The 13,810-nt window shown below is 39.4% G+C and overlaps 1 protein-coding gene across 4 annotated transcripts; it reads left to right on the top strand.

Moving 5' to 3' along the window:
* The first annotated feature begins 2,258 nt into the window (after nt 1-2,258).
* On the top strand, nt 2,259-13,776 carry lnpk (lunapark, ER junction formation factor). 4 transcript variants are annotated; one of them, XM_084374874.1, is made up of 16 exons: nt 2,259-2,392; nt 3,545-3,616; nt 4,675-4,716; nt 5,070-5,120; nt 5,207-5,343; nt 5,607-5,665; nt 5,803-5,843; nt 6,203-6,286; nt 6,388-6,439; nt 6,660-6,773; nt 7,034-7,126; nt 7,350-7,455; nt 7,951-8,021; nt 8,186-8,356; nt 9,264-9,353; nt 10,765-13,776. In XM_084374874.1, exons 2-16 carry the CDS (start codon nt 3,590-3,592, stop codon nt 10,962-10,964), a joined length of 1,338 nt encoding a protein of 445 aa, XP_084231000.1. In that variant the 5' UTR covers nt 2,259-2,392; nt 3,545-3,589; the 3' UTR covers nt 10,965-13,776. The 4 variants fall into 4 exon arrangements, with proteins under 4 accessions (XP_084231000.1, XP_084230998.1, XP_084230999.1 ...); XM_084374872.1 differs by having other exon boundaries at nt 7,016-7,126; XM_084374873.1 differs by having other exon boundaries at nt 3,529-3,616; nt 7,016-7,126.
* Nucleotides 13,777-13,810: the final 34 nt, after the last annotated feature.

The raw sequence follows: 13,810 nt of genomic DNA, 5'->3' as shown, positions 1-13,810 counted from the left end.
TAGAAAAAAAAAAGACTGCATTGAAATATAGATAAAGCAAATAGATCACAATAAAGGGACTATCCCCAATTTTTCATAGATTTTAACCTGTGTTTTTTATTTCTTTTAGAGAGTTTTAACGGTTTAACCAACATTTTACATTTAGGCCTACTTTTGCCACACTGCAGGGGAAAAATCAACTGTAATACATGTAGTTTACACATATCTGAGACCAGTCTGAGGCTAACTAGTGAATAAGTACTGGCCTAAAGGATTAACTCAACACAGAGTCTTTTAAACTCTACTTCCACTAAAAATATGAAAAAATGCTCACACGAGTGCCCATTTTTATTTCATTGTATCTTTGTCAGATAGCGTAGTCGATTTAGCAACGTCCATTTGTCCCACAAACACACCTCAAGTGTGTGTCTGTGTGTACTTAGTGTGAAGGAGTTGTTGGAGAATTGTTCATAAAAGTCCCCGCTGTTCATTTTATTCAGAGTGTTTAATTTATTAAGGGTTAATGAAACGGAAATAACATCAGCATCAGGATTATTCATCAGCTATAATATACATCAACAGTGTGTGTGTGTGTGTGTGTGTGTGTGTGTGTGTGACGGAGAGAGAGAGAGAGAGAGAGAGGGAGAGAGAGGAGGGTAAAAAGAGAGTTTTATTAGGCCCATAACTCTTCAGACTCGAGAGGAAGCTGTAAGCATTAAAGCTGAAGGCCAAATCTCTGCAGCCTAATGTGAAACAGCTCAGCTGGGAGTTGAGAAAATGCTGCTGAATATTGGACAGAATCCACGACTTCTCAACATTTTATACAACGTGATAACAGTGGAAACACATAGGAACATACGTCTTGGTCTGAGGAGCTGAGATGGGCCCCCCCAATTTGTTTTGGCCGTATGGGCCGGAGCCACTTTTTCTCCAAGGAGAACTGAGATTATTCATTTATTATTGCGAATGTTTATCTGAGCTTCTGCTTCCTAAACCATATGAAGAGGGTCTCACAAATATGCAAAGTGCCTCACCAGCTGTCGTTACCTGCAGAGAGACAGAGAGAGCATAATAACCACATGTTCTGCTGGAAAGGAAGTGACTGAGGGCCCTGTTAGAGTAAAAATGCACGGTAACATGTCTGATGTCAAGATCAGGGCCCGCAATGAATTGTTTAATTAAAGACTTAATATCATCACAGCTTAGTGATAACCCAATAAAAATATATTATTGTCAGTCCCACTAACTTTGAATGCTGTAGTGAATAATGAAGGCCCACATGAAATAATAAAATTGCGACATCTAGTGGCGTAAACTTGATTTACAGCTTTAAATTGCAGTAATAAAGCAGTACACTGTTATTTTTTTAGGGGTTCCTTCATGGGTTTTATCTCTTCTTACCAAAGGACGTTGACTTCAGGTAATTCTCGATTTTAGTTCTCTTAATAACTCGTTTATGATAAAATGGATTATTACATTTGAAAAAGGATATTATCTGGAATATCTTCTCCAGTTTGGCTACCTGTTTGATCAAGTGGGAAGCAAATTTCAACTAAAATGTGACTTTTATTCAACTGTTAATAAAACCCCTAATAAGTGAAGGCAAGCACTGCATGGTAATTACCTTGCATCATAGCTTTTTGCTAAAAAAAAAAAAAAAGACTATTTTCTACCACAGATGGTTTTATTATGGAATTCTGACATTTGGCCAATTACTTAATCAAACTGGTCGTTTATTATCTTATAAGGAATTTCTTTATTTCTATTAATATATTCAAAGAGAAGTGCACCGACAACAATATTAGGATCACATTTAGTTATGTTGCTGTCCCTTCATCTAGGCTGATGTGATCGGTCCTCCTTATTCAAGGATATAATATAAAATAGATTCATATCCTACTGTGTCACTGACAAGCCTAAGGAGGCGTCTTTCCAGATAATACATAGAATGTTATTGTGTCAGAAAGATTCAAAATGGATATTGATTACATGTTTCTGTGGAGTATTTCCCATATTTTCTTTAACTGCATATACACATATGTTACATTTGTTTATTTGTTTTAACTAATATTTAGTTGATTTAATTCATAAACCTGCCAAATTGTTTCTAAATGCACTCCTTATCTTGTTCTTAACACTTAAACACTCCCAGCATAGTGAAAATGTCCAAAAAAAGTGAAAAAGACTACAACGCAAAGGATTCTGGGAATCAATTCGCCTCACTGCTCTCGGATTACGTCACTTTTAGCATACGTTGGTTACGTCGGTTACGTCTGCACGCCGCGCCAACTCTCGCTTGGTGGCAGTTGAGATGTCAGTTCAGGGAGCAGCAAAAGTCTGCTTGTGTGCTTGTTTCTGCGCTAACTTGTTGACCAAATGACCGGCTAACAGGAACATTGTATCACCGCCTGATGTAAGTACTGATGTGAATTAAAAGCTTAATGAAATTTAGCCTTAACGAGAGGGTTTCTGTGTGTTACTGTCGGTGCTAGTCTGATCACTGTTATTGTTATTGATGCAGTAGCTACGTTAGCTAGGTACAACAGTTAACACACACTTTTTGGCATAATTGTGTTGAATTCACATTAAAGGTACAAGTTAAGGTTAAGGTTTGCGTTGACTAACGACCGCTCTCTCTGGTTATATACCGTCATTGTTGCTTGCTAGCAGCGGCGTGAGATGCCCAGTGTTTTGATGGAGCAGCTAACGTTAGCTATAACTACATTAGCAGTGAGCGTGTAATGATATTACTGTTTATTTGTCCCATGTGAATCACAAGGGCGATGCTAAATAGGAAAATAGCTTACTTTGCCTTCCAACAGTTATGTGTTGTCAGTGAGAGGTCTGAAGAAAAGTAAAGTAACGTTAGCGTTGCAGTAATACTTGTATTTATGTCTGGTCATCCCTCTAAGGTAACTTACACAGGTTAAGTATGCTATGCTGATAATGTTGATACCAGAACACCTAAGATTTCTTTCTGTTTTCCTATTGTCCTTAAACGCACTGCTTTGGTGACAGCATGATTTCACAACAGCAGCCATATGTGGACTTGAATCATGTGTAAAGATTACCGAGTCATGTTCTGTTAGGTCATACCTGGTCAAAAGGTAAAGCATTCCAGGATGACATCATACTTTTTGAGCAGATGTAAACCTTTATCCAGAGAGCTGTTTATAGTGAGTGTAGTAGACTAGAGTGAATAGTTATTAGTGTTGATTATACGACAGAACATGCTATGATAAGAATTATGTGACCGATTTCAGCAAAGACCCACGCTGCAGTGAGATCAGTACCATGCACCACCATATTTGTTGTGTTCTTTAAGTTATATAAGGAGCCACGAGCAGAGACTTTCTTAATAAATCCACATCAACAACGGCGACCATTGTGTCCATTTAGTCTATAGGCAGCTTGCTAAATCCTGTGTTGATTTAAATGTTATGTAAATGTAGCAGCAGGGCTTAAATGTGGTGTTTAACATCAGCAGCATAAAAAACTATACCAGGAAGGATTATGTGCTTTACTTACCTCGGACATGTTGTTTAACAGAGACTTTCTGTTCCAGAGTGAACCAGAGGAATCAAAGAGGCGACGACGGTAACTTACAGATATGGGGGCCCTGATATCCCGGTGGAAGGTAAGTGCAGCACTAGTGAAAAGGAAGAGTTGAGTCATAAAAGTACAAGAAAGTTTAGTACAATAGAGAAGATTACATAATATAAACAGTGCAAGATAACAAAAATAGCAACACGAAACAAGTATGACAGAAGACTAAAACAGGTTTCATAAATGCTTAATAAAAGTCCTTTTTAAGAAGAGATTTAGCAGATCAGACCTTGGCTTGGGCTCCTCAGGGAGAGAGCTAAAAGGTTGCCTGTCATGACAGGGAGTTAAGAGGTCTGGCAGATATGTAACACAGGGCGAAGTTATGCAGTACTTGGACCAGTATTAGCAAAATCCTAAAACCAGTTTCAAAACATACAGGCAATGATTGTAAACAGACAGAAAAATCACTAATACTGACCCTTTACCCTGACCCATCAAGTTTTTGAAACAGGAGCATTCAAACATTTTGGTTTTATTCAGTGTTTGGTGTTATCACACTCCTGAAAATGTGTTTAACAAGCACTTGATTCTTAAAGTGTCACTCAGCATTGAAAAGAGGTGAGGTGACCTATTTCTATTCCATTTCTTTTTAAAATTATTTTGACAACTGAATCATTTAATGTCACAAGCCTTAAATGGTTACATCTGATCACTGATTCATAGCAGATATTTTCTTGTACTCTTCATATCTAATGACAGTGTTTGAGGCAATTTGAAACAACACACTGAACCCTGCACCTGAGCTTGATGAAATTCGTATTTATAGAAACGCTATTTTTAGACATACTAGAGGAGTCAAAGGGAAGGAGAGGGAGACGGCAAGAGAGACTGAGCAATAGAAAGAAAGTGTGACCCTTGATGTTTGCATTTATTCAAAGAGATAAACATAGGTACGGATGTCAAGAAATGTGAAATGGTACATCACATGTAGCTGAGATATTTCAGTTAACCAGGAACTGGCCCTTTGATAAGTCAAAGGAACAGGGTTGATTGTTTACAGACAAACGAATCAGTATTAAATCTGTTGGCTGTGTGTGAATTTTCCTAATGAATCTCATGATAATTCTCTGATCTTTATCCTCAATCCAGACAAAGCCAACCACAGTTGAGCAGCTGGAGAGCCTTGACAAGGTACGGACTAAATATTGTATCAGATATGATGTGCTCACACAATGCTTATAGCACAGAACATTTATTTTTAGTAACAGTTTGCATTTTAGTTGGAGATATTAAGGACAATGAACTGGGGCCTGTCTCAAAGCAGGATTGAGTTGGGGCATGAAATCCACGTTTTACTCAACAAAGATATCCAGCTAACACCATTAATCCTGCTTCTTTAGATAGGTCACTCTCATATTGAAGATGGGATTAGTAGAACATAAGTTAACATTGGGGAAATGGTTTTCCTGGAAATTTCATACGTGATACGTTGAGATTCACTGTTTGTTTAAATAACCTTTCACCTCTATGTTTCTGTGTTGTAGGAGATAAAAGAGCTGGAGGAGTTTAGAGCCAAAAACCAACGTCTCCAAAAGGTCAGCAGAATATCCAAGAAGTGGAATAATATTCTTGAAGTGTGTTTTCTTTATCCTCATCCATGTCTGTGTGTATCTGTCTGCAGCTGTGGGTCGGCCGGTTGCTTCTCTACTCGTCAGTCCTCTACCTGCTGATCTCTCTGATCGTGTACTGTCTCTACCTACCTGAACAATGGTTGCACAGACTAGCCATGGCTCTGCCTTTCTTCATATACCCTGTGCTGTAAGTATATGTCCTTCACAACCCTCTGCAAAGTACAGAAATTTAATTTTTTATCTGGTCCACAGCGTCTTACATATGTCATGTTAGGATTTTATTTTGATACTCTGTTTTTATGCACTGTGTTGTCGCATTTTTGTATTCTCTATTAATTTGAGAAGCTGTGCCGTAAGCAACGACAAGTGCTTTTGTTAGTTGACAAAGTTAAATTGGAAGTTGATAATCAAGAAAAACGTCATCTCTTGGCTTCTCTTTCTCATCATCAGGGTTTGGTTCATCAGGAAATTGTTGATCTTCCTTTTTTCCAAACGCACTGAGAGAAACGGTAAGCTGTCCATCAGTCTCTCCCTGTCCATCTGTCCATTCAGCTAACAAAAAAGATATCTTATTTGAAAGTGCAAAACTACGACAACAAATACAGCGTGATAATGTTTTAATAAGTTATTTCTGCTTCTTTTTTAGCTGAGAAACTAGAAGATTTAAAAGCTGCCAAGAAAAAGATTGTAAGTGTCCAATTCTTTTCTTTTATGTATCGTTTACTGACTTAAGGAGAATTTAGAGAGAGTATGACTGTCTTTTTCCTCACTCTCAAAGTCCAAATGTCTTCTTCTCTACACTAAAAGTAGTGCTTCCTGCCATCAGCACAATGACTCATCAAACAAGAATTGCTGCTCATTAATTTCAGCTGCCTCCTAACATTCAATTTTCTGCATCTTTTTTGGTCTTTTCTCTGGTCCTAATTTAAAGTTTGTACTGAGAGAAATCATTCTAGCCAAGTTTATTTTTTATTTTGTGTTTTAACCAAAGGACTATGATTCATTCTGCATGAAAGAATAAACGTTTCCCTGTTTTGTGTCTCCAGCTGGAGGAAGTGATGGAGACAGAAACATACAAAAATGCCAAACTAATCCTGGAGCGCTTTGATCCCGAAGCTAAGAAGAAAGCTGTGAGTGCTGTTGTGTATGTTTTTGTTTGTTTAGTGTGACCTTTTATTGTATTTTTGTCTTGTTTGACTTTTATTTTGTTTTCTGTGCTGTCACGTTGTAGGAGCTGGAGTCTACTCCTGTGCGTCCTCAGATGACTCCCCGACCAGGACAAGGTACAGCACACATATCAATACACAACAAAAAAATAAAGCATCACATTTTCAGGCTGTTGAGTGGTGCTCGATGGAGCTTGGGTCACAGTTATGCAGAGACTAGAAGAAGAGTTACAAAAAGTGATTCCATGTCAATATAATAGTGATTAATGGATAGAGAAATCAAATCCTTGCCTCTGCCAAAAAAAAAAAAGTTTTGTGATGTTTCTTTCCTATGCAGAGATTCGACAGAGAGGCATGCCAATGAGACCCATGCCGATGGGCACCCCGGCTGCAATGACAATGACTCCTGGGGGAGCGCGGCCTCCTTTGGGACCTGGGGGCACTCCTGTGGGTAAGGGGTCACAGAGATACTGAAGATTAAGAATGATGAAGTATCACAGTTTGTAAGTGCATCAACTTTGATGCTGGGTCAAACCAAGTGAAATCTCCTCTGGTCTGTCTGAGCAGACTCTGAGTAATCCAGGTCATGGGCGAAGTCTAATGCAACTGGAATAAACAGCAAGTCCAGTTGCCTTTGACTGAGTTCCTTTAGACATCTGTGTGCGTCTTCATCCCATGTTGCTCTCCCTACAGAACCTGTCCTTCTCTCAGCTCCAGGAGGACCACCGGAGAGATCTGCTCTGTCTGCCTCTGTCCTCCATGGGGCAGTACCCAGGACCCCCTGCTCCCCCATACCAGGTGTAGGTAGGTTGTAAAGCCGGGGAATGCATCTTGGAGTAAATGCTGCTATGTGTGCATGGAAGAAGACACATCTGCTGTAGCTGACTTCTGTATTTTAAGTTTGTTTTTTTGAAAGGCCCACATACTTCATTAGGCATCACCTGCATGTGCACAATCTGTGAACTGAAATGTAAAAACCTGAATCTATCTGTATGTTAATTTCCATGTTTGTGGACTGTCTTTACAGGCCTACACCCACCAGGTCCTCCATTAGCAAGACCTATCCTACCCAAAGACAGGGGAGCTGTGGACCGAGTCATTGAGTACCTGGTAGGGGATGGACCACAGAACAGGTGAAGACTCATTTTTTTAAGATGTAAAACCCTCCATTGAAGTAACTTGTGACTTCTTCCCATACTTGCATTCATTCAGATTGCAGATTTTTTTCTGGGAAAAGGAAAACAGCTGCAGTTGTAACACTCATTTCCCTCCTGCAGCACAAGTGTTAGAATTGCAGAGACATTTATTATCCTCTCCTGTAGATGGCACACATCATCTTCATCTGCAGATCTGCTGCTCCTGCAACTTTACCTGCTTACAGGACTCATGTGGAGCCCTTGATTACAAACCTATCTGCCATATGTTTAGTCTTGATTGAAAAGTACAGTACATTCTCTGGGGCAAATGTCTCACGGGGTTACCCGAAGTCCTCTAGTAATCAAGCAACCATTGGTGGAAGTCGACAAGGAACTATTACCACGTACCTCGTGGAATATACACTGTATATAATTAAAGTATGATATCAAACAGTCTCTCCTCCTCCATCTGTTTCTCCTTCCTTCCTATAGATACGCTCTGATCTGCCAACAGTGTTTTTCTCATAACGGCATGGCTCTGAAAGAAGAGTTTGAATATCTAGGTAAGAACATAAACACACCCCTGCATGTAATGAGAAGGACCATCCTAATTAAGAGGGAACATAATGTGAGTTGATTTTTTGAGATGATAGATTGCAGAGCCATAGTTTATACATTGGCACACTCTCTGATCTAAGCTCCCTCTCTTTGTTTCTCCAACCCTCAGCGTTCCGTTGTGCCTATTGCTACTTCCTGAATCCTGCCAGAAAGACACGTCCTCAGGCTCCCAGGCTTCCAGAGTTCAGCTACGAGAGGAGGCTGAGAGCAGAGTCCCGTTCCCCTGGACCAACACCTCGTTCTGGGACTGAGACAGAGGAGAGTGCACCCCCCTCTGGAGGTACTGAAAAACAAAGATACACACACAAGCAGCAAGCAAGACCAACCAAGACTGGGTCTGAATTTAGAAAGCAGTGAAAGGGGTGTCTGTTAAAGTCGAGGAAAATGCTGATGAGAGCAAGTTCTAATTAGAAGCACTGCTATAACTGTGGACACAAATAGTAACTGTCCTGATTTATATATACTGAAATAATATTCAGGCATTGTTTGACCTGAGATCTGACAAAAATAAACTAGGTCTGAATTTGAAACATGAAGAGAACATTGGTTCAGACTTGACACCTCACCCCTGATGAAGACCTACACACACACACACACACACACACACACTCATACTCACACCGCTCTGTGCATCTTTATGTTACTTACTCCATGTTCTAACCACCCATGTTCAGTGTTTTTTAGTACAGTGCTGTCCTGTTGACCTTGTTTATGTGTTTAATGTTTGATTCTTTCCCAAACGTTAATGATGTCATCATGTATCCTGTTGTAGTTGTTAGTGAGCAGTGAGCCAGCAGAGGTGAGACATCACCACCAGAAATATCACCATCTTTGCGACAGGAGGAAACAGAGCGTTTCAGATATAATCATTTTAAAACTGAGAAACTGGTGGAATTTTTGCCAGATGAAATCAGTTGAAAAATTGAATCCTGACAACCTTTTTTTTTGTTGTCACGGTGGTGCTAACACAACCCACCTAGTAAACAAATCAGGTGCAGGAAAAAATGTAAACTAATGTCTTTGCTTGCTGTCTTTTGAACAAATGCAGGGTGGCATGCAGCTTAACGAGTGTATATCTCACCCAAAATGCCAGTTACTTGTTATCATTTCCTATGTCAGCCCTGTGAGCACACTACCGTGTTGCGTTAAAGTGACCAGTGGGTTTAACGGTGTGATCTTGCCTCTAGCCAAGGCTCCGGCTCCGTGGAATTTGGTCCACAGTTTCCAGATCCAGCAGAGTCCAAAGAACCCTCAGAACCGACCTCTGCAGAGTCCAGGTTCACCATCCTCTCCCTGCACTGTCTGATCTGGTGTAATTTGAACTGATTTGAACGATTTGATTACTCAGAATGGGTCGATTTTCTTCGCTGTAGAATCCATAACATTGTAGAACGCAGACCAACGCCTATCACGAAATCGCTTCCTCTAATCACACTAAAGCAACAATGGTTTTTAACAGTTACTGGATGTCTACACCAGACCTGGGTGGAATAGTGTTTAGAAATGTTAGATAATTAAAAATTCATCCTGCCATTTAGAAGAAAACATTGTCCAGATGGATTAATCCTGAACATTTGGTGCCCAATGAATTTAAGCAAATGCTAAACAAAAGTATAATAAGAAATACATTTGTTTGACCCAGATCTGGTGTTCACTGTGTGTACAAAATATTTAGACAAGTTTTTTAAATGATTGATATTTGTTTCCAATCTAAATTTTTAAATTGTCTCTTAGATCCTTATATCTTCTTACCTTCGTCACCTATGCCTACATTGAGTAGAAAAGAGACCAGAGTTTGTTCTTGGTCAAGTCGGTTCATTTAAAAAAAGTCAAATATTTTGTGCATAAAGTGTCAGTTTGTATCTCGATGTTTAGCCCCCATTCGGACAAGATGCGTGTGTTTTTATGGGATTTCCAATCACTTGTATTAATCCTACCCATACCACATTTTTTACCAAATCCCAGTTGTAATTTGTGCGTCCAATGCCTCCTTTTTTTGTGCACATGCCCTTCATTCCATGCTTGAAGTCCCATCTGTTCAGACACCTTTAGTATTTCTCTGAGCTTTTACACATTCAGACCTGTGCTGATAGTTATTTTCAGTTATTTGTGTACTGAATGTTCTCATCTGTTTCAAGCAAGCTACTATAATGAGACAGTGATGTCCGCATCAAATCTAGTAACTGTCCATCATCCTGTCCGAACGGGGCTCAAATCTTCCTTTTGACACAGTGTGGATTTATGATTATTTTCTATCGAATGGAATGAATCTTAAAGTGTGCAAATAATGATGCAACCATAAGAAGTAATGATTCTAAAAGTGTAGTTATATTGGCTTTCTGTAACACCAGATCCTCTGGCATTGATTTTCATGATGACAGGGGTTTTAATTATCCTCTTGAACTTGTGTTTGGGAGGTGGGAGATTTACAAGCCAGTTACGTTCTCTGCACTCTCCCCTCTCTAGTGTTCATCGACTTTTGTTTAAATTATGTTCACGCTAACTAAAGGAATGCTGCTAATTCTCTTTCAATTACCTCTGATTTTAACTCCAAACACCCAATCATTTCTTGTATTGCAAACTATTCACATTATCTCAGATGCTCCCTTTATCTTTGAACCTTCCCGATCATTCTGTCTGTTCGTTTTCTGGTTACGTGTGCATCTTATTTACTTGTCTTCTCCTCAGATGAGAAAGAGGTGGGGGATGACGAAGAGACAACTCAGGAAGTCGAGAGTGAGACCCCATCAGAGGAGCAGCCGCTGCAGCAGCAGGAGCAGGAGGAGGAAGAGGAAGTCGTAGAAGAAGAAGTGGTTCAGGAGGAGGAAGAGATGGAAACAGAGCAGAGTCTCGGCGCGCCAGGCGAGACAGAACCGCAGCCGTCGTAGTTGAAGAGCGTCCAGAAGAAGGACCGGTGATGTCTGATCATTCTGTCCAAACAAATGGTGTTGGTGTTGGCCATGATAGACAGGTAGCATTTTAAAGCAATATAGGTGGACAAGGTTTTTCACCAACATGTTTCTTCCTTTCAACCAAAAACATCAGTCTCACATTTTTCACATTCATCACGCTAAGACAAAGCATATAGAGGAGTTTATGTCCTTAATGTGCTTGGTAAATGGTGTGAATTCCCAATGGAACAACAATGCAATGTTCACCTTATTTAATAGTAAAATTGTCCAGTGATATTGCCTAAAATGATGCCAACATATCATGGCCTTAACAGTTTGATTGGTTGACTAGGAAGGTGTCAGATTGATGATTGTAGTTTTAATCCTGAAGCTGTTTTCTCGATAGAGTAGCTGGCTGCTGACGATGCTCTATGTGTGGTCACTAATGTGGTGATAATTTTTCAGTATTCTAATGTATGATTTAGACTTTAAGGATCTTTTGGGTTTGAAGTAGTCGCTGCTGTTAAAGGGTTATGATTTTAGGCAGGACGGCTGGTTTACGAATAGTTTGTCCTCAGATGCAGCAAAAACAAAAACGTGCTCTAAAGTAAATCGGTACATTTAGTTAAATATGAGTGTGATATGATGCAAATGTAAGTATAGTACTTACATGCTATTTATTATTTTGCTGGAAAGTGTACAAAGAGTTCTCACTTAAGCTTTGTGAGCAAACATTAAATTCAAGAAAGTGCATCTGAAGACAAACATGTTGTGGATCGGGACATCATCAATTGTGTTTACAGTTTATACATGAATGCCATAAAGTTACAGCGTCCCTGCTTTGGCTTTCATCATCTCTCATACAAGTTCTCAGCATAAAGATGAAGATCTTGGATACTTTTCATATGAAGACATTTTTACCAAACACTGATGCATGCACACATTTTATCCTGCTGAGATTTTAAGTTTTCTTTTTTTTATGATGTTTATCAGCTTGTCCCAGACAGGTGGTATCTGAGATATGAGATGTTTCCCAGAAAACTACAGTTTGTTTTTGAACAACGCTAATGTTTTACTTGTTAGCTGCACTCAAATCTGCAAGAAGCAAAAGGTTCTGAAGGGCCAATATAAAGAAATGGACGAGGGGGTGTACCAGTGCTTGTATCTCCAGTAAATGGACGACGCTAACCAGAGAAAGCAGCTGCTGTTAAGTCAGTACACCGACTGTTGTTGACCATCCATGCCTGTTTCCCCCTTGTAGGCAGTCTGTCAGTAGCAAATTATTTTCACTAATGTCAAACATACCACTTGTTACTGCAGTTACCATGGACACTGTGTGTAGCACCCAGTTACTGACCTCAGATCAGCCATCAGTAATGCAGCAGAACATGTGTGATTTGAGGATAGGTGTGTTTGTTTGTGACTCTTTTCACCATTCAGCCTGCAGCTTTTATCTGCTCTCCCTGAGAAAAGTCTGAAAAAAACAGACTTTGCAGAAATAATCTGGGTTATTATTTTTCCTAACCAAGCCTTTTTTTGTAGTATGGGAAAAGCAAACCTCTACAATTAAATTTTAGCTGTTAATTTTAGAAATATCTTTCTCTGACAACCTTGGCTAACGTATTAGCTTGAGGATAGCATTAGTGTTGATGAGCAATGCTAACAAAAAAAAACAACCAAGCCTTTAAACATTTTAGCAAGTGTAAAAAAAAAAAAAAAAAAGAACAGACTTGGAGCTAAAACTGCCAATTTCTCTATCTGGTCTTTTAGGATCATAGTTGTCAACAGAACTATCATTTGCCAAATGCACTGTTGTTTTATCTGTATTATTTGACTCCATTTGCACTGAGTTTCTCTTTGAATTTATTTATTTGGCCTTTTTGTGTTTTGATCTGTTCTTCATGTATCGCTGCACTGTTTGGTTTTAAACAATTAGAGGTGTAGTCTATAAATGCCATCGTACTGTCACAACTATTTAAAAGTCTAGGCCTGGTTTGGGCTCTGTAGCCTTCAAGTTGCTGCAGATTGGCGTTTATTGAGATATTTTATGTGCTTACATTCATTTAAAGTGTTTTAAATGTGTGCACTCACAGTAGGAACCTGGTGCCATGATAATGCCTGCTTTGGATGCTGCTGTTTTCATTAGTTTACTGTGTGTCTAACTCCTGTGGAAACATGCAGATTGTCTCATGGTTCATTTGGACTGCACTAGAACAAAAACAGTTCATCTGTTATTAAAAGAACCAGAAGAAATAGTGAGTGTCTATGCAAAATGTAAATATGTCGTATCGCCTGTGTTGCACAGGCCTGATCCTCCTCAAAACTTCACAACAACCCAGAATCATTTGGCAGAAGTTGGGCGTAAAGGTTTGGGGCTCGCCTTCTGAATGTGCACATGGCAGCAAAAGGTCTTTTGGACAAAGCTTTGTTGAATGTTGAGGAGAGGTTTTGTAATGAATTTGAAGTAGCCCGACTCCTCGACCGCAGCTTGACATTTTGATTTTGTCCTGTTACTTCCCTCCACCAGGCATCATGGTACCTGTGCCTGTTTACTGACTTGTGATTAACTGGATGTTACCGGTGTTAACAAGCTTTGTATCCCACCATAATACCTGCTGGTGAAGAAATATAAAGCTCTCTCTGTAATATTTAAAAACTTCCTCCTCAACAAGTTGTCTTTTAAGTAACCGTTTGTTTTTCATTTGTTGCTTAGTTTTTTTTCTGCTAGATTTATCAGTTATGTTTTTGCCAATGCTGGCTCATTAAGTGTGCGCATGGCACGCCAAATAAAATTTTTCAACAAAGGAAAGCAGTTGTTCTGTTGTTCTTCTTCCACGCTGCCC

This window comes from Pagrus pagrus (assembly GCF_965226575.1).
Source record: "Pagrus pagrus genome assembly, chromosome: 15".
Lineage (NCBI taxonomy): Eukaryota > Metazoa > Chordata > Actinopteri > Spariformes > Sparidae > Pagrus > Pagrus pagrus.
Note: the sequence above shows the minus strand (reverse complement) of the source record. Positions and strands in the feature narration are given on the sequence as shown.